General features: G+C 32.6%; 1 protein-coding gene across 1 annotated transcript; it reads right to left on the reverse strand.

Moving 5' to 3' along the window:
- Positions 1-9,430: 9,430 nt before the first annotated feature.
- On the reverse strand, positions 9,431-10,594 carry LOC103492057 (transcription factor MYB74-like). The gene is made up of 4 exons (XM_051090597.1): positions 10,582-10,594; positions 10,349-10,478; positions 9,946-10,256; positions 9,431-9,678 (listed from the first exon to the last, which is right to left on the reverse strand). The coding sequence occupies exons 1-4, from the start codon at positions 10,592-10,594 to the stop codon at positions 9,431-9,433; spliced, it is 702 nt and encodes a 233-aa protein (XP_050946554.1).
- Between the last annotated feature and the right edge of the window lie 10,608 nt (positions 10,595-21,202).

Below are 21,202 nucleotides of genomic sequence, written 5' to 3' on the forward strand. Positions count from 1 at the left end.
CTTTGTCCTCAAAGCATTCTAAGCAAGATTCTAAGGATGAAAAAATGAGAAGGGGAACACAAAACCTCCCCTTGTAAGCTAGTTTTTCATGGAAGCTTGCTTGCAAAGTTTCCAAGTTTGGTTATACTTTATTTCCCTTTATTCCTACAAAAAGAAAACAAGAATTTCTATTAAATTTAGTAAAGAGGTTAAACTAGAAAAAAAAGATGTGCATACTTTAAAAGAAATTAGTAAAACGTGCAAAATTTATCATTAATGACTTCTTCTAAGTGTGCAGTCATTGATGCATTGTTCAAATTTTCATTGTTTAAGGCCGGTTACAGTAAAATTTAAAAGAAAGCAGTAAAATGTACAGAATATTCATGCACACAAGTGGGAGAGGAATGACCAAAAGTATCTACAATATATTCATCTATGCATTCATCAAGTAGATCATCTAAAGATTCAACATTATTGTCCAAACTGTCTAAATCTAAATTGCTTACATGTAAAGCATCATCACAAGAAAGTTTGTTACAATCATTAGCAAAATTATCAAATGCTTTAACATGTGTAAGGACCTCAAAAGAGAGATTTTCATGATCAACATATTCCAAGGAAGGAGTATCTATCATAAAGTCAACATGCTCAAGAGAGGGATCATGTTTAGGTTCTATGCCTACATGCATGCAATGTTCCAAGGAAGTTTCTTTTTGAGAAAAAATCAAAGATTCACTAACATACTCAACCTTTGTGTCAAATTTCAAATTTAATGAATTTTGTTCTAGTTCACATGAAGGTTTTTGAGCTAGTACTAGATTCTTTTTAGTATCACTTTCATTGGATTCATCTATGCAAATGAAACTATCTAATAGTGAGTTTTCATCTTCACTTATAGCTAGCTCGTAGTCTAATTCATACAAGAATTCATCTAAGTTGTGATTTTCCTTAAAAGAAAACGTTTTCCTTGCAAACATAAACATGGTCATATTCACAAAGAATGTTTTTTATATCAAAAGCATACTCATAAAAAAAATGGTACTTAAGAGATTTACAATCAACAATATCATGGTTTTCAAAATTGTTTCCAAACAAGCTATCACAAGCCATGGGAATAGAGTCAATAGATTCTAAAAAGTTAGAGAATTTTTTTATAGGATATTCCATTCATGTTAAAAGATATCCTATCTCCATCGAATTCTACAGACAAACAATTTTGATAATGACCCTAACTCAAGTTCTCGACATAAAGCTGTAAAAGAATCATTGAAGCAACAAGATTGTTATTAGAATTTTCTCATCAATTTACATTATCCTAGCAATCCCCGGAGCAAAATACTAATAGCATCTGTAGAATGTCAAACTACAGAAAAGCTATGAAAGCCAGAGAGAGAAAAAATTGTTACCGTAAATACCAACACTTTTGCAACGTAGACTTTTAAGCATTTCAAGACTGGAAAATAAAGTGAATAACACACATATAGTCAATACCTGAGGATGAGAGAAACCTAATACCAACTGACTATAGAAAATGTAAACATGGTTACAGATTAGAGAATGGTTCAACTAAAAAAGTCAAAATTATGCCCCTTAAAGGTTAGTGCAATGCTTGATCACAAGCTCCAGTGACACAAAAAAGGGCACAAGCCAAATTAAGACAAAAATAAACCAAAATTCACATAATCACACCACGTAAAGTACATTCACTTCATAATCGAATAACTCATGAGGGAATTCTTAGGAACGGTCTTCAACTTAGCTGGCGAGGGTTTGGAATCAAGAACCATGGATTTGGGATCTGATGGTGGAGCATTTTCTTTGGAAGACGACTTGGGTTTCCGAGGGATCTGTCGCCCTTGTTTCCAATGCCATTAAGGCTAGGAAAAGAAGATGGAAGTGGATCGATGAGATAGGTTTCTCATAAGATAAGATTTCTTGGCTGCATAAAGTGCTTCATTTTACAAAAATGGAAATTGAGAGATGGGAAGAGTGAAGATGAAGAAGACAAGAGAGCAAGGGCGAAGGGGATATATTTTTTCTTCTTTCAAATTTATTTTCTTTTTTGAAGGTTTTTTCTTTCTTTCTTTCTCTTGAGAACATTAATGTTAATATTTATTTGTATGCGAAACATTTGTGTCAGTTTTACATTTAGCCTTCTTTTTCCTAATCTGATAACTTTGGTTACTTTGAACTTAGAGGTACTTGTAGTTTGGGATTACAAAACAGTAAAAATTGTAGCTGCAAAATTGGATGTAGTATTGGTACTTGAACTGGGAATAACAACAAAGTTGACTATGATTTTCTTGGTATCAAAAATGGGATTCTAGATTATAGAAGCTTGGAGATGAAGTTAGAACAAGAAAATTCTATACGCTAGGCTTTATTTCTTTTATCTGATTTGCAAGAAAAAATGAGCTATTAAAAAGAAAAAAATTAATAATTAATTAAAGAATATCAGTGATATTGCTGGTAGAAATTCAAATACTCTTAATTTTTAATTCTTTTTAAGAAGAATAGAACTCTTTAAATTAATTAGATGACAGAATGTAAAGTAAAAAGTAATTTGGAAATAAGAGGTGAGAGAGAATAAAAATGAGAAGTTAGATTGAAGGTTAGATCATAGGTATGTGTCCGGCAGTCTTCTTTGGATTCTGTAGTAACAAAGTGACATTTTCCTGAAGTGATAATAATAATAATAATATCCACTTCAAACTATAACATATACATAAATATATTTTATAAAATATACGTATTTTATTCCATCTTCGACAGGTTAATAATATATTTTTTAAAATAGAGTGTAGTTCGTTAATATTAAAAGAAATATTTTGATATAATAATTCAAGTTACCATCATTTTTATCGGATTGTTCAATTATAAATTGTCAAAGAATAAAAAATATGCCTTACTATTATTTTTATGGTTAAGTATATGGAAGAAAAAGTTGTGGTGTGAAAGAATAATTGATGTAGTAGTAGAAATAGATTTTGTATATTACCCTTTGTAATTATTTATATTTCAAAATTTAGTGACATTCACAACAAAACTTTACTCTTTTTTTTCCTAGATTTTATTTTTCTTTCTTCCTTATCCACCAACTTATTTTATTAGTTTCTTTTAGGAATGTTATCGGTGGTGGGATAAAGTTAAAAAGAATATACCCAATTTTTCTATTCCCCATATATATATATAATTTACACTTTTTCTTAGATTATTCTTACAAAATTATATGCAAAGAATATCCAATATATCATCTTTAGTAAGATATATGCAATGTACCATACACAACATTTAATGTATCTCTTGTTGGTATAATTTAATTAGGGATGTATAAAAATTAGGGAGTGTTTAAATAAATTGATATCTCGACCAACCTTGATTACCCAACCCAGTTAACAAAAATTAGAGTTTGATTGGGTTAAAATTTGTGTTGGATCAAGTTATAAAATTGGTCAAGTAGTTTCTTAACAGGACCTTACCTTGCCTTTTGCTTCCCATGCAAATGGGATTACCTTGTCTCAAAATAATCAAAGTATTTATGTTGTGACGATTAATTAATAAGAGTAGTATCTATGTTCCTTTTCATTTCTTCCTTGACTTCTTTTAATATTCTCTTTTCTCAAGTAGTGCTTGTTGACCAAGTCATTGACGATTGAATTGGTCATTCAATTAAGTGCACCAACATCTCAAAAATGCTCAACAAAGATTGGGTACATTTAAATCGGTATGAAATTAACCAACTTTTAATATTGAGCTAACCTTTAATGCATATTTAACTAAATTAACTTTATTTAATAGTACTACTAATGAGTATATGGAAGGAGCATGGAATTTTCTGCAAGAAGTGAAGAAAAGGAAGCCAAATGCCAACAAATTTTTATGTCCATGTAAAGGTTGTAGAAACATGGCACATCGTGATTTTCAAATCATATATGAGCACTTGGTCATTAAGGGAATGGACCCTACATATAACCTTTGGTACCATCATGGGAAAGTATGTGAAGGAGATGAAATGGAGAATGAAGTTGATGATAGTTTTATGTGTGAAGCAACAAACTTCTATGAGAGCACATATATGGGAAAAGAGGACATCATTCATGACAATTCTACATCAAGGAAGGAAAACAAATTTTCTCAAAAGGTGGAAGAGGCAAATACGCCATTATATGGTGGTTGTACGAAGTATACAAAGATGTCAGCAGTTGTAGCATTGTACAAACTGAAAACTTTTAATGGTTGGTCAGATACAAGCTTCACTAGCCTTTTGGGACTTTTGCATGACATGCTCCCAATGGACAATGTTATTTCAAGATTCATTTATGAAGTTAGAAAATTATTTAAGGAATTTGATTTAGGTTACCAAAAAATTCATGCATGTGTTAAAGACTGTTGCCTATTTAGAAATGAGAATGAAAAGTTAGAAAGTTGTCCTTATTGTGCGAGTTCAAGATGGAAGATTGATGAACGAACAAACCAAATCAAACAAGGTGTGCCCGCCAAGGTATTGAGATACTTTCTTATCATTCCACGACTTAAACAGATGTTTAAAATAAATGAAGTTAGTGAAAGTTTACGTTGGCATTTGACCCATAAAAGTACTGATGGAAAGATCAGACATCTTGTTGACTCTGTTGCATGGGAAACAATTGATAAAAGATGGCCTGAGTTTTCAATGGATCCACGTAATCTTAGGTTGGGCCTTGCTACAGACGGGTTTAACCCCTTCTCCAATTTAAGTAGTCGATATAGTTGTTGGCCAGTCATGCTTGTTACTTACAATCTTCCTTCTTGGTTATGCATGAAAAAAGAAAACATAATGTTGACACTGTTGATTCCTGGTCCTAGACAACCCGGAAATGATATTGATGTATATCTACAACCCCTTGTGGAAGATTTACAACAACTATGGAAAGGAATACAAGTTTATGATATTGTAGGCAACACACATTTTAATTTGAGATCAATTCTTATGTGGACTATAAATGATTTTCCAGCATATGGAAATCTTGCCAGATGCACTACAAAAGGTAAAGATGCATGCCCAACATGTGGAGATAGTACTCGTTCTTATTGGTTGAAACATAGTAAAAAATTTGCATATATGGGTCATAGACGATTCTTGTCAAGGGCTCATCCATATCGAAGAAAAAAAGCATGGTTTGACGGTAGAATAGAAAAAGAGTTACCCCTAAAATAGCTACAGGTAGTGCAATTTATGCCCAACTTCAAAATTTTGATAATTGTTGGGGAAAATGTGAAAAGAAAAAGAGCAAAAGTCATAAAGATTTGTCAAACCAAAGGTGGAAGAAGCGATCGATTTTCTTCGATCTACCGTATTGGAAGGTAAACCAACTTGAAGTTTATGATATATCTTATTACATTTCAAATTAGTATGGTTCGAACTATGTCATAAACTATTTGAAACTTTGATTGTCTAGGAATTACCAATACGACACAACTTGGATGTCATGCACATGGAGAAGAATGTATGTGAGAGTATTATAGGTACATTATTAGATATAAATGGAAAGTCAAAAGATGGGGTTAATGTAAAAAAAGACTTACAACTTTTGAAAATTCGTCCTGACTTGTATCCTCAAGACTGTGGAGGAAGAACTTATCTACCTCCGGCTCCACATACATTGTCGAAGTCTGAGAAAAAATTATTTTGTTCAAGGTTGTACAAACTAAAGTTGCCTGACGGATACAGTTCAAACATTTCAAAGTGTGTATCATTAGATGAATGCAAAGTGATGGGGTTGAAGTCTCATGATTATCATGTGTTGATGCAACAACTTTTACCAGTGGTGCTTAGAGGCTTGCTCCCAAAAGGTCCAAGACATGCAATATACAGGCTATGCTCATATTTTAATAGACTTTGCCAACGTATAATTGATAGAGAGGTTATGTTGGATCTTGAAAAAGAAGTGGTGGACATTTTATGTCTTCTTGAAAAGTACTTTCCTTCGTCATTTTTTTGACATAATGACACATTTGGTAATTCATTTGGGTCGCGAAGCCTGCATATGTGGACCGATTCAATTTCGTTGGATGTACCCATTTGAAAGGTACATGTCTTTGGTTTATTCATAATTATGATTTTTCATGTATTAATAACATTTATTTTAGATACATGAAGGTATTGAAAGGTTATGTACAAAACAAAGCACGACCAGAAGGGTGCATTGCAGCATGTTACTCAGCTGATGAATGTGTTGACTTTTCAAACAAGTATTTTAAACAATCAGTTGAGGTAGTGAATAGTCAACAACGTAAAGAAGAATACCAAAACGATGTCATCTTAGAGGGTCGTCCTATATCTTCTGGAACTTCAGTTGAACTATTCGATGATGTACTTGAAAATGCACATCGATATGTCTTATTCAACACATCGGAGGTGGAACCATTTATAGAGTGAGATATGACCCTAAACAATATTATTAATACTGTAATTTGAGTCTATGAATGATCGTTTATTTGGACAGGATGCATATGAATGAACTCATGGTTTTAGACAAGAGACTAGAAAAAGATTCCAATCTACTTTGGAAGATTCATACAGAACAATTTCTATTGTAGTTGAAGTCTAAGGTGATACTAACTAATTTGTAAACATCCTATCAAACACTGCATATATGAAACTGTAAGATACTTTAACTAACAGGTAGATATATTTATTCTTATCAGATTGAATTAGATTCATCCGTTGAAGGTTACTCTGAGTTGTTAAAATGGCTTACGAATGGACCACGAAAGAATGCAATGTCTTACACTGGATACATCATAAATGGGAAAAGATTTCACACAAAGAGTGTTGAAAAATCAACTTAGAACAATGGTGTTGCTGTAGATGCTACAACATTATGTAGATCTAGTGCCAAAGATAAATCTCAAGTTATGGATGTAGTTGCTTATTACGGAGTGTTACAAGAAATCATCTTGTTAGACTATTATGTCTACCAGCTTCCAATCTTCAAATGTGATTGGGCAAATGTTCGCAATGGAGTAAAAGTTGAGGAAGGATTCACTCTTGTTAACTTACATCAAAGTCAAAGCAAGTTTGTACGAGAGCCTTTCATACTAGCCTCCCAAGCCAAACAAGTGTTTTACACTAGAGAAAATGACACTTCAAATTGGTATGTCGTATTAAAAGCACCACCGAGAGGGTTTCACGACTTGAAAATGTACGATGAGAATTATGATGATACTTTGGTTAGTAATGAAAACATAAGTAATGCAGTTGAAGATGTTGATGAAAGTGACAAGCTTACTTATGCAAGACAAGATTGTGAAGGTGTTTTCATTTCAGAAGTTGTTTGAGAAGTAGTTTGAGAAAAGCTAGTCATCTCTTCTCCTTTGCAAGCAAGAAGATAATAGAAAGGAAGCAGGGTCTAGAAATAGATTTTTGAAGAACCAAAGTGTTCTTATAACTTTTTGGTGTGCCCATCTCAATAGAGATATTGTGAATTAGACTTTTCTCTATATATCCTCTTCTTTTTCTTCTTTCATTATAGCATTAGATTATTCGTCTTTGTGAAATGTGAATCATTAGTAACAAGTATTATATTTTATGTACTCCCTTTCTATTTTTCTTTTTATGTATTCTCATCTCACTTAAATGAATGTGCTTAACATTGGCTCTTTGTTCTTTATCTTTCAAGATACCATGTCCCTAAAATTAAAAAGTAAAAGAAGGTCTACACGAAGGAAGCTTATTGCCGATAGTTTGCTTCTTCCAAATGAGGAAAACATGGAAAGTTCTCCCATTGATGTCCACCCCAATACTTTATCACCCAAGCCTAGTGACAAGATAGTTGAAGGTAATCCTATATTAGACTCACCAGCTGCTCGAACAAGATTAGCAATTCGTAGGCAAGCAACAACTTCTAACATGAATGGATTTGAAGAACCTTCATTGGAAAAGACAACTTTGCCTAATGAGAAGGCAGTTGAAGATCATGTTGTCGATGAAGAACCTCCATTTAAAATGATGACTTTGCGAAAAAAGACAAGAGGACCTACAAAAATGAAGACAATAGCCGTTGAAAAACAATCAAGAGTGGATATTGTTTTCAATGAATATGGACAACCCATTGGTAATGAATCGGTAGGATTGGCTTCTTTTCTTGGACCACTAGTGAGGGAGGTTGTACCAGTGAATCTTGAGAATTGGCTAAAACTACCAACAAGATTGAAAGTAGTGTTATGGAAATCTATCCGGGTATTAAGTTACTTTATTTTTCTCTAATAAGTTCATGACTTTATTAAGTTACATTATTTTTCATTTCTAACTCTTTTATACTTCAGTCAAGGTACAATGTGGAAGATTGGCAAAAAAACGTTTTTCTTCCAAAAGATGGGTAGATTATGGAGGACTGGAAAATATCGTTTAAGAAAACAAATTCGAGATGCCCCAACAAAGGATGCAATTTTGAAGCTAATGTCTGATAATTTACAATCTGTAGATGATTGGATGGATTTTGTGAGTGAGAAGACTAGTGCAACCTTCAAGGTACGTAAATCTCTACTTCAAAACATATACACTTACATTCGATTATTATTAATTTGTGTGAAGTTTGAATGTCTTTTATTTGAGTAGTTGAAAAGTGAAAAGTGCAAAGCCATGAAGAAAAAACAACTCCCACATACATGTAGTAGAAAAGGGTATGCTAGTTTGGCCGAAGAGATGGTAAAGTTTGTTGCTATACTTCAATTTTGCTTTCGTATCGTATATGTGGTTTCATTGTATAAATCTCATTTTGTAGAGAAAAAGTAGTTCGGATCCATCTTCGGTCACAAGGGTTGCATTATGGACTAAAGCACACAAAAGGAAGGATGGACAACCGGTGAATTCACAAGTTGCTGACACACTTGTATGTCTTCTTTGCAATTTGTGTTCGTACTCTTAGACTTGATTATCGTTATTGAATCTTGTGGTATCTTAATTATATATGTTGTTGGGTCTTTCTGTGTGCAGGAATCTTTAGCTTTTCTAATGATTTTTGATATTCAACCAAAAATCATATGTATTCATATATTTATAAGAAACTAAACCAACCCCACAAATTTAATTCTTCCAACATTTACATAATACTATAATGCATACAACAATCTTTAATCAATCACTATCATTTCATTAGTCCCAAGAACAATTACAGAAAGAAAAGAAGAGTGAAATGACATTGAAAATTAATCAACAACAAAAAAAAGTGGTGGCTGTTCTTTCTTTTAAATGATTAAGAAAAAGCAAATACCTTCATTTAAGTTTATGGGTAACCCCTCTCTCACTATCAACAATCTGAGTGTTAATTAATTTTTTCTTCAAAGTGAAAAGTGAAAGAAAAAATAATAATAAAAAACAGGACCAAAAGGAATTTCTTTTTTTTTTTCTTTTTCTTCTCTCTTTTTTGGGATGAAAAAAACAACCATATGGAGGAAGAAATTTTACATTTCATATGTGATGAACGATTCCAAAACTTCCTGCTCTTTCATTTTCTGACATTGACATTAAAGGATGATAGCTTCCAAAAGTTGCTGAATTTATTTGATTTTGAATGATCTTTGATTCTTCAATAGAAGAACTTCCTTTGAATTCCAAGTTCTTCATTTGATTTGTTTGAAACTCTAACAAATTCTCGAGCTTGTTCTCAGATTCCCATAAAAATCCACCTCCATTGTTGTTGTTGTTGTTGTTTTCACCTGGATTATTGTTCATATGATACCCTGAATAATTACTCACTACTTAACTATTATTACTTGAGCTTTCTTTCACTTCATTCATAAAAAATGAAGTCAACTCAGATGCTGAATTCTCAGAAAGATCTGTTCTTGACATGTTCCCATGTTTACAACTTGAATAACTTCCCATCCGAATACTTGAATTTGAATAGAAAAAGTTTTGATCATATGATCTGATATTGGAATTGTATTGTACTGATGCAAATTGTGAATTGTTATTGTACTCACCGTTTAAGTAAGAGCTGAGAGAATCAAATTCAATCTTGTTAACAAAATGCTGTGATGATTCTTCGTTGATCTTGGAAATATTTCCATGAAGATGATGATGATGATGATGAATAGCTTCCATTTTTGGCTTCTCGTTATTATAAGTACTGTTCTTCTTCTCATCTTTAATGGCTTCCATGTTTTCCTCCAATGGCTTGTGAGTTGCTGGATCAATTCCTTGCTTCATCAGCTTCTTTTTCAAACATGAATTCCAAAAATTCTTTATCTCATTGTTTGTTCTTCCTGGCAATTGAGCTGCTATCTGAGCCCACCTACACAAAACACAAATAAAAAAATCTTCAAAAACAGAGAGCAAAACAAAACCATTTCTGGCTTTTCAATTCAAATTCAAACCCAAATTCACTTGTTTCCCAAAACTTCATGGAGACTGATAATTAAATCCTCTACTTGTTGTGAAAACATTCCTCTCTTCAAATCAGGTCTCAAGTAGTTTATCCATCTTAGCCTACAACTTTTCCCACATCTTTCCAAACCTACAACACACCACCAATCAAACAGTAAACAACAACAACAACAACAACAACTTGTATTAAAGAATTGCTGAACAACTTGTATTAAAGAATTGCTGAACATCACTTTGACTAAGCATAATGTTAGATATTTGTTTATATATTGCTAGGAGCGTATGTATATTGTTACAAAACAGTAGGTAAAAGTTACAAAACAGTAGGTAAAAGTTACAAAACATCAAGCCAAAATACCTACAGTCCACTAAGAATTATGTTACAGCAGCTTAAATCTTTAATAAAACAGTAGCTTAAAACAGTAGCTTAGATCTTTAATAAAACAGCAGCTTAAAACAGTAGCTAAAAGTTACAGCAGCTTAGATCTTTAAGAATTGTTAAGGTCTGTTTGTTTATATATTGCTAGGAGCGTATTAAACAAACTGAGGCTGAGACGACAGTTTCAACAACAAACGTGGTTGATGATGCTTTAAGTAAAGTTCTTGGCCCCGATCGTGGTCATGTAAGAGGATTTGGGTTTGGTGTGACTCGTTCAAAACTATCTCTTTTGTCTCAACAAGACCACAAGTATAAGGTTCTTGAAAAAGAATATTAGGAAGAAATGGTAGAAATGAAAACAATGAAAGATGGAATGATTGAAATGAAAGCACTTATGTTATCTTATTTAAAGAAACAGGTATTTCTTTTTTTCTTTTACTAACTTAGATTCTTTTTTTTCTCGTAGTAGTTAACTATATTTTTGGTTTCATATGTGATTATCATAGACTGAACCAAGTGAGGAACTTTCAAATGCTACTGCAAGTGTGCTTAAGCGACTAAATATTCCTCCAATGCCTTCTCCATCGGTAAATTTATTTGTAATAGGATGAAAATTGTTTATGATGTCATTATCTTCTTATTCTAGTATCTCATATTTGTCTTTTCACATAATATCAATAACAACAGTCAAACTAAGTGCAAGTTATTAGATTGGTATGGCTCGGGAGAGATTGTTGCTGAAGGAAGATGGTCTTCTAATGATCCAACTGCTCTGGTTCATCATGTTCCTATTGGTCCACATGCAATTAGAGTATGGGTTGATGTAGCAAAGAAACCAAACGCATATTTGTGGAGGCCAACATCAGAAATGACATGTATTGAAGAAGCTTTGAGAAGTACAGTTGCATGGCCATCTGATAAAGTGATCATTAGTATGTTGTCTAATTCTAATATTTTTTGTCTACATTTGTTAAAGATTTTCTATACTTGTTTAATTAATATATGTTTTATAAATTTATGTAGGTGAATGAAATGGAGTCGTCTTCACCAGATGACTAAAGATTGTACACTTATGACGAACTTTGCTTGTAGACTTATGATGAACTTTATTTGTATTTTGAGGGTTAATTTGGGTGGTTCATACATTATTTACTAATATGTGTATTTTGATTGATAATGTGTATGGTTGGTACATTTAGAATGACTACATTGTTTGGTAATTTTAGTACATTATGAATGGTTTTACAGATTTTTGAGAAAAATGTTACCTATATTTTGATTGAAAACGATTAAATAGCATTATTACTGAAAATTATAGCTATAAATACTATACTGTCGAAAAAGGCTATTATAGTTGAAAATTATAGTTATAAACAATATACTATAGCATTCAGAAAATGCTATTATAGCTGAAAATTACACTAGAAGAAATATAGGCTTTAATGTCGCTTGGGAAAAATGAAAAAAGAAAATTAATGTCGGTTTTAAAAAGGCGGACCTTTAATGTCGGTTTTCCACCGACATTAAAGACTAAGCTTTAATGTCGGTTTTAAAACGACATTAAAGGTCCGCCATTTTAAAAACCGACGTTAAAGGTCCATTTAAATTTTAATTTTAATATTTTTATTTTGTGAAAAAATTAGACACTTTAATGTTGGTTTTCCACCGACATTAAAGGTCCATTTAATTTTTTTTTAATAATTTTTTTGTGAAAAAATAACATTCTCTCTCTTACTTTACCCTTTTCGACCGTCTGCTATACGAAGATCAACTCGATTTCTCCAAATCTATTTGACCATCTCCCTCGTCTTCTCCGAACGACTCCCCTCAATTTCTTCTCCGATCGACGCCACCATTTTTATCGCCGCCACCATTATTATCGCCGCCACCATTTGTATCGACGCCACGATTGTTGTTTTGTTCGCCCACCCTTGGAATCAAATTCGGCTGCATTTCTCTCCTTCTAAAGAAACTCGTCCGCTCGTCCGCGTCTTCCTCTCACATTTTCATTCTCCCTCTCACATTCACAGCAACGACGGTAAAATTTCCATCTTCTTTCAAGTGGTCGCGATTTTTTTAATTTGGGGTTTTTAGCATGTTTTTTTTATTTCGATTTAGATTGCAAACCACCCATCAATCTCAAAATTCAATTTGTTTCAGCATTTGAGTGTCTGTTTATCTTGCTATCTTTATCAGTAAATGAAAAAAAAAACTACTTATCTGTTTATCTTGCTATCGATTGCTATTGTAAGGAACATTATTGGAAGTGAAATTAACAAAACATAGGGAATAAAGAAATCTCTCAACTCATACTAATATCAGTGGGAAGTAATTTGCAAGAAAATAGGAAGAAAGTGCCGATGAAAAGGTTTAATCTTGTAGTTATCAAACTGTTTTTGCCAAGTTAGATGCTTATCTTAAAAAATCCTCTGATTTTGCTGAAGCCAAATTTAAAAATGATAGCCTTGACAGCATTAACCCAAACCAGTTGAGATTTAGATTCAATAGAGGACCATATAGCAGCCGAGTGATGTTATATCTAGAGTTAACGTTAGGAACCAACTGAAAATTAAAGATTCTGAATAGGAGATGCAAACAATCCAATGAATAAGAGCAATGGAAGAACATATGATTTTGGTCCTCATCAGCCATCAATAAGTACTTTTTATTCCCGTTAACTATTAGTTTTAGGCATCAGTTTTCAGTAATATGAATGATTTGTACTTCTCTGTTAAACATTAATTTCAGTTCCCACTCTTTCCTGTGGAAGTATGTAGAACTTAAGTATGCCTGAGGATATGTAGAACTAAATTTGATTCTAATAGATATATCTTTTGTTATTATTTTTTGTCTTTTCATTTTACATGATTATAGTTCGAAACCTGATTGGAATACAGAGAATAACGCTTCGAACGAAAAAAGTTTCATTACTTTTCTTTTCATATTCTTGTCTAAATGTCTACTTTTTATATACTAAATAATGGATTAAAATATGTCTACTTTTTAGAAAATGGGATTTATATCATTTCTTTTTTCTTAATAATTTACTTACCAATGATACCAATAACTGTTCTAGCAAGCACCAAAGAAACCATATTGTAAGAAGAAGAAGAAGAAGAAGAAGAAGAAGAGATATATATCTCTAAAACAAAGAGAGAATTGTTAGAGAAATTGTTTGATTGAATAGTTTGACTCTGCAAATGCTACCTTACAAACTTGAGCTTTTTATAAACTCAAATCTTCATTGCATGGGCATTTGATGGGTCCTACAAAAATTTTCATGGCAATTATAGTTTATATGAATCTTAATTTTATTCATGCTTAGTCATGTCACCATTATTAAAGTATACTTTAAATTATAAGTTTAGTCATGGTAGAACTTTTGGATTTTTTTATCTCTTATGTATTATCATTTCTAAACTTCGAATATTTTGATAAATTCCATGGAGGTATGAATTAAAAGTTTAGAAACTTAGATTTTTTTTCATTAAATTTTAAGTTAAACTTGGTAGTCATAACTTAATGTTAATCGATTAGTAGCTTATTTATTGTTTAATTTTGTGTATAACATATCCATTAGAGTTTTATATATGTCAAATATGTTCGTTACCTATTTGGCACAAAATCAAAAGTATAATAAATCTATAGATAACCCCTAAGATTTAGGGACTAAACTTGAAATTTTACTTAAATTACTTATACTATATTAGAAGGGGAAGAATTAGTACATTCCTTTTTTGTCCCTACATTGCTCGTAAATAATCACTTTGCTCTTCTTCTTCACATCATTGAATTGTTTGTTGATTTAATTCTTTCAGTTTTTGGGGAAGTTTCTGTTTGGCTATCAAGGAAGAAAAATCTTGATTTTTCTTTGTGGTTTTCGTGTTGGTAGACAAAAGAAGTTAAATGTAAGTTTTTCTTTTGGTTTTGTGTAATGTTCATGTTTGTTATAAAGTTTTTTTTTAATGTTTTTAGGTTTTGTTTCCTAATTCATTGGATAGAATTCATTGGTTTTGTGTAGTGTTTTTTAGTGTTTTTAAGGATTTATTATCATGCGTGCATGGCAAGTGGTGGGGTGTGGTTCCATGAAGTTGTTATATATATTGTTTCAGACCTTATGCATTATATTGTATCGATCCCATAGTTGAGTTTTCATTCATATACTCTTTTTTTTCCCGTATTATTCTATCCCATAGTTGAGTTTTGTAGTCGTCTGAGTGTATAATATAGAGGCTTTTGGTTTGGGTTATATAGAACTTGTTAGTTTTTGGAATGTGGATTCAGTTTAAGTTTCTTAATTTCGTTGTTTTGTCGATTTTTTTTATAGATTAAATTGCATCTTATATAATATGGATAAGTCGTGGATGCAAAAGAATAAAACGTCATCTGAGTATGCTTATGGGGTTGAGATGTTTATTAAAAATGGGTTGAAGCATTCAAAGACGTCGAATGTCATGGCCTGTCCTTGTTTAAAGTGTGTGAATGCAAAAACTTTAGATGTGAATACAATTAGAGATCACTTGTTTTTTAACGGCATCGATCAGAGTTATCAAGAATTGATTTTTCATGGTGAATCACTACCAATAAAGAGAAACAATGAAAGTATCTTTAGTAGTGTAAAAGAAGAACTTGACGAGAATGATGTTGATGACACAATTGGAATGTTTGAGGCTGCACATAATTATTTTAATGACAAGTCAGAAAATTTTGAGGAACTAGTAGATGAATCCAAGAAACCATTATATCCTAATTGTACGAATTTTACCAAAATATCTACGTTGATAAAGTTATATAATTTGAAAGCTAAATTTGGATGGAGTGATAAGAGTTTCACTGAGTTATTACAATTAATTTCTGACATCTTACCTACTCCCAACGAATGCCCTACTTCTACTTATGAAGCAAAAAAAATTTTGTGTACTCTTGGAATGAAGTACGAGAAGATTCATGCCTGTAGGAATGATTGTTGCTTGTTTAGGAAAGAACTGTCTGATGCAAATGTATGCCCCTCTTGTGGTATGTCAAGATGGAATATTTCTAAAAATTCAAAGAAGGAGGTTAAGAATGTTCCAGTGAAAGTCATGTGGTATTTCTCCCCAATTCCAAGATTTGAAAGAATGTTTCGAAGCAAAGAAACATCAAAATTATTGACGTGGCATGGCAGAAAAAGAGAAGTGAATGATCTATTACAACATCCAAAAGATGCATTATCATGGAAAAAAATAAACAATTTATGGTCAGAGTTTGGGTAAGAACCTAGAAATCTACGTCTTGCTCTTTCCACAGATGGGATAAATCCGCATGGAGATCTTAGCAGTAGATATAGTTGTTGGTCAGTTATGTTAGTGACATACAACTTACCTCCATGGTTGTGTATGAAGCGAAAATTTTTGATGTTGACCGCACTAATATCTGGTCCCAAACAACCGGGAAATGAAATAGATGTTTATTTAGCTTCATTAGTTGATTATTTGAAAATACTTTGGCATGATGGGGTGGAATGTTACGATGCATATCAAGATCAATGTTTCAGGCTAAAAGCTATTTTATTATGGACCATTAATGATTTTCCTGCGTATGGTAACTTGTGTGGTTGTACAGTTAAAGGATATCATGCATGTCCAATTTGTGGGGAGAAAACTTCATCAATTTATTTGCCAAAAGGAAGGAAGATGGCATATATTGGGCATCGCAAGTTTCTACCACGTCATCATCCATATAGGAAACAAAAGAAAGTTTTCAATGGTGCACAAGAATTAGAATTGGCTCCAGAACCATTGAGTGGGGAAGAAATTTTCATACAAACAAGTAAGTACAATCACTCATTTGGTAAGAGAACTATGAACGAAAAGAACAGTGAAATGAGTTCTTCAGGAACTTATTGGAAGAAAAAATCTATTTTTTTTAATTAGAATATTGGAAGTTTCTTGATGTGCGACATTGTTTAGACGTGATGCACATTGAAAAGGATGTCTGTGCAACTCTCATTGGCACATTGCTTGATATTCCCGGTAAAACCAAAGATGGAGTAAAAAGTCGATTAGATTTGGTTGAATTGAACATTAGATCAGAGCTAGCCCCTCAAGTAGGGGAGAAAAAGATCTTTTTACCCCCGGCATGTTATACATTATCTCGAGCAGAGAAGTTGAGTTATTGTAAGACACTATCTGAACTGAAAGTACTAGAAGGCTATTCATCGAACATTCAAAGTTTAATGTCACTCAAAGATTTGAAACTGTATGGACTTAAGTCGCATGACCATCACGTTCTTATGCAACAATTGCTACCTGTGGCAATTCGTGGTATTCTACCGAAACATGTAAGACTTGCAATTATTCGGTTATGCTTCTTCTTTAATGCTATATGTAAGAAGACGATTGATACATCACAATTGAAAGGAATGCAAGAAGATGTAGTTGTCACTTTATGTCTATTGGAGAAGTATTTTCCACCATCATTTTTCACTATAATGGTACACCTTGTAGTGCATCTCGTAAGAGAAATTGAGTTTTGTGGACCTGTTCATCTAAGGTGGATGTATCCTTTTGAACGATATATGAAAGTCCTAAAAACTTACGTGCGAAATAGAAATCGACCAGAAGGATGTATGGTAGAAAATTATATTGTTGAAGAGGCTATAGAGTTCTATTCTAAATTTATTGCTGGAGTTAGTTCTATTGGACTTAACTCATCTGTAATAAAAAAGAATTCAAACATGGATAGAGCATTATCAGCTTCTTCTTTTATCCGACCGAGTAAGGAGCAGTTAGATGAAGCTCATCTTTATGTCATTCAGAATGTAAATGATGTTCTACCATACGTCGAGTACGTGCTAAATCCTATCTATTCTCATTCTATATAAGTTGTTTATGTAATTACTTAAGAACTTATCATTTATGACAGACAACATATGGAGAGTTTGCGTAAGCTTAACTCTGGTAAAGCTCGAAGTAAAAGTGGATTCAAGAAGAGCATAATCGCTCATTCAATCGCTGGCTGTCCACACGGGTAATCACTACAATCATACTCTTTTATGTTTGTTTTGGATCTAACTAAATCCAATATATTGTGTAGGTTGCACTTGCTCTCGAAGTACCTAAAAATTCTATCACGCCTTCTTTAAGATGGATAGCTCACGGACCTTCTCCAGATGTGGCCACTTATTATGGTTACATAATTAATGGTTATTACTATCACACAAAAAGGCGTGATGATATTAGGAGAGTTCAAAATAGGGGAGTTAGTATAACCGCTACTACGATGCAAGTCTCTAGTTCTAAGGACAAAAACCCTGTCATGTCAGATATGACGTTTTATGGTGTAATACGAGAGATATGGGAGATTGATTACCATCAATTATCTTTTATTTTATTTAAATGTGATTGGGTTGACAATAGAAGTGGAGTCAAAGTGGACGAGCTTGGGTTTACCATCGTTGATCTCAAACGTATTGGACATAAATCAGACTCATTTATTTTAGCCACTCAAGCAAAACAAGTATTTTATGTCCAAGATTCTGCAAATCCTGAATGGTCGGTGGTTTTAACATCTCCACAAAGAACTATTGAAGAAGATTTCTTTGAAGATGAAATAGGAGATATGCTTTAAGAATGTGGTTATGAAACCATTAAAAGGATGCCCAATGTTGATACACCTAATGAGACTGATGATACAAATTCAACTTATATTAGAGATGATTGTGAGGGTAGATGGGTAGAGAAGGGTATGTCATTACTTTGCTTTATAATGTATTTATTTTTAGAGTTCGTAATATAATTGATATGCTTATGGTATCTTATTACTTTGCTTTATAATGTATTTATGTTTAAAGTTCGTAATATAACTGCTATATTTATGGTATGTCATTACTTTGCTTTATAATGTATTTATGTTTAAGTTCGTAACATAATTGTTATGCTTATGTATGTTGACTTTGCTTACTAATGTATTTCCGTTTTTTGCAGATTCATAAATGGAGGATAGCAGTGAGGATGAAAGAGAAATGCTTCCAGAAGTAAGAAAGAAATCATTTGTTCCACATAGGCCAACTACTATGTCTGAGTTGGCCTTAGTGAGAAATTCTAGGCAAAAGTTGTCCATTCAATTTAATGAACACGGACAACCTGTTGGAGCCACGTCTAAGAAAATGCAAAGTTACATTGGTGTGTGCGTTCGACAACAGATTCCTATCACATACAACTCTTGGAAAGAAGTTCCGAATGAGCTAAAAGATAAAATCTATGATTGTATATCGGTATGAGTTCTATTATTATATTTTTCATATAATGTAGTTTGCTTTACACTCTAAGTTTAACTAAGCTTTTTTTTTTTGTGTAGATGTCGTTTGATTTACAACCCAATGCTAAACATTCTATACTTATGTCTGCATCAAGAAAGTTTCGAACGTTCAAGACCACGTTAACACAGAAGTATATACTTCCGTCTAAGGATTAACCATCACTCTTGCAGTTTCCTTCCAAAATCTATTCTCATATAAATCAAGAAGATTGGGAATCGTTTGTGGATGCTAGACTAAGTGAAGAATGGGAGGTAAATAAGTTTAAATTTTCACTTTAATTTTGTTTTGATATCTACCTACAAACTAATACGTTGTACAGGATTATAGTCGTATTCAAAGGGAAAGAAGGTCGAAATGCGTATACAATCACCACATGTCACGTAAAGGATATGTAATCTTGCCGATGAACTAGTGAGTATTTCTAATTAAATTGAAGAATTTATCTTAATATGTTGTTGTTAATTAAATATCTATCTTTTATTGTAGAAAATAACACATGATATTTCCTATCGTTCAACTCTTTGAAAAGAAGCACGGAAAGGAAGAAATAATGATTATTTTGATGATGCTACTCGAGATTGTGCCTCTCGGATTGTAAGTATACTTATGATTACAATACATAATCTTTTGTTAACCTAACTGATGATGAAAATACTTGTATTGTTTTATAGGATGAATTAGTTGCAACAAATAAAAATGAGGACATCTTGACTGACGCATTGGGTTCCAAGGAGCACGGTGGACGTGTAAGAGGCGTAGGTGGTTTTGTCTCTCAATCACAATATTTCAACACAGTAAAAGGGAAGGAGAAAATGTGTCATAAAGAAGAGGATGACTCGAGATGCAAAAGCGACAAGAAGAGAAGTAATCACTCGAGGTCATCCATTGGAAGTATTAATATAGATCTTGATGCCGATGAGGACACACCTACCAACAAAAGAGTGGAGGTAATTGACTTTGTTGTCACTTTTAGTTTTTTAACGATATAGGATCAATTGTTCTTAACTATGCTTTTAATATTTGTAAAGGGAACACCATGCCAATTGTCTATAGGATCCATTAATAATATTGTTGTAGTAGCCACGATAGTTGAGGATAACAGTAGATGTCCCAATGTTAAAGTTCTAGTAGACGTGGTTATGGGAGAAAATTTGACTATACTCAATCCAGTGAAGGGAAAGATAGAGACTTTAAATCAAGCATTGGGTAACATTATAGAATGGCCTCGTCGGCTTGTTTCTACGATCAATGACAAACAAGTGTGTATCTTTTTTTACTATTTAAGTTTTGATTTTATTTGTATATGTATTTTGAATTTAGAACCTTGGTTGTGATAGGAGCATTCAACTAGGAAGGATGTCGTATACCCTTCAAATTAGACTGACGTTAACGGGATTATTAAGCTTTTAAATAGACATGTCGTGAACAACATGAAGGATGTAGACATGATTCGCATCCCAATGAACGAGCTAATATTTGGAAGTGAAAAATTTGTTTATTTAGCTCGTGAAGATTGTTGCATTACTGCGGCATGGTTGAAATTGGCTATATGTGTATACTAGCGTATATTACGTAAGTATAAGACAACTTATACTCATCTTTATCTCAAATACCACTGTTGTAGTTAGTTTGCTGATATTTTAACTATGGTTACTTTTACTTAGATGTCTTTGGGATAAATGTGACTGTGCAAGGAATTTTTTTGTCATTGACCAATCAAAAATATCGTCACATATCAAAGATCGTGATCTTCGATCCAGAAATTTAGCCAACCAGCTAGAAGCAGTTAACTTGGAACAGAAAGTGCTAATTCCATATAATACCGGGTAAATAAAGAAGAGAAACACGTTAATAAATTTCCATTGAGCTTAAATGTGACTCACATTGAAGATGTTGTTTATTGTAGTTTTCATTGGATGTTGCATGTTATCGATCTTCGTAAAAATTGCGTTTATGTTTTGGACTCTCTTCGGAGTAAAGTCAATGAAGATATTCATGGAATCATAAATGTGTAAGTGTATTCACTTTATTACTTCTTATTTAACTTTATTGTCTTCTAATGTTTCAAAATATTTAGAGGGTTGAAGACATGGCAAGCGAAACACGATCTACAACGCTATCGATCAACTCCAAAATGGAGACATGTAAAGGTAATTTGCATTTACACGTAATTATT

The sequence above is a fragment of the Cucumis melo genome, chromosome 10 (genome assembly GCF_025177605.1).
Source record: "Cucumis melo cultivar AY chromosome 10, USDA_Cmelo_AY_1.0, whole genome shotgun sequence".
Taxonomy (NCBI): domain Eukaryota; kingdom Viridiplantae; phylum Streptophyta; class Magnoliopsida; order Cucurbitales; family Cucurbitaceae; genus Cucumis; species Cucumis melo.

Excerpts from the sequence above, each read along its gene's own strand:
- LOC103492057 (XM_051090597.1), bottom strand. Across the intron at positions 10,257-10,348 it reads CATGAAGTTTTGGGAAACAA|GTGGGCTCAGATAGCAGCTC; the intron begins GTGAATTTGGGT and ends TGTTTTGTGTAG. Across the intron at positions 9,679-9,945 it reads TCTCAGCTCTTACTTAAACG|GTGAAAACAACAACAACAAC; the intron begins GTGAGTACAATA and ends ACAATAATCCAG.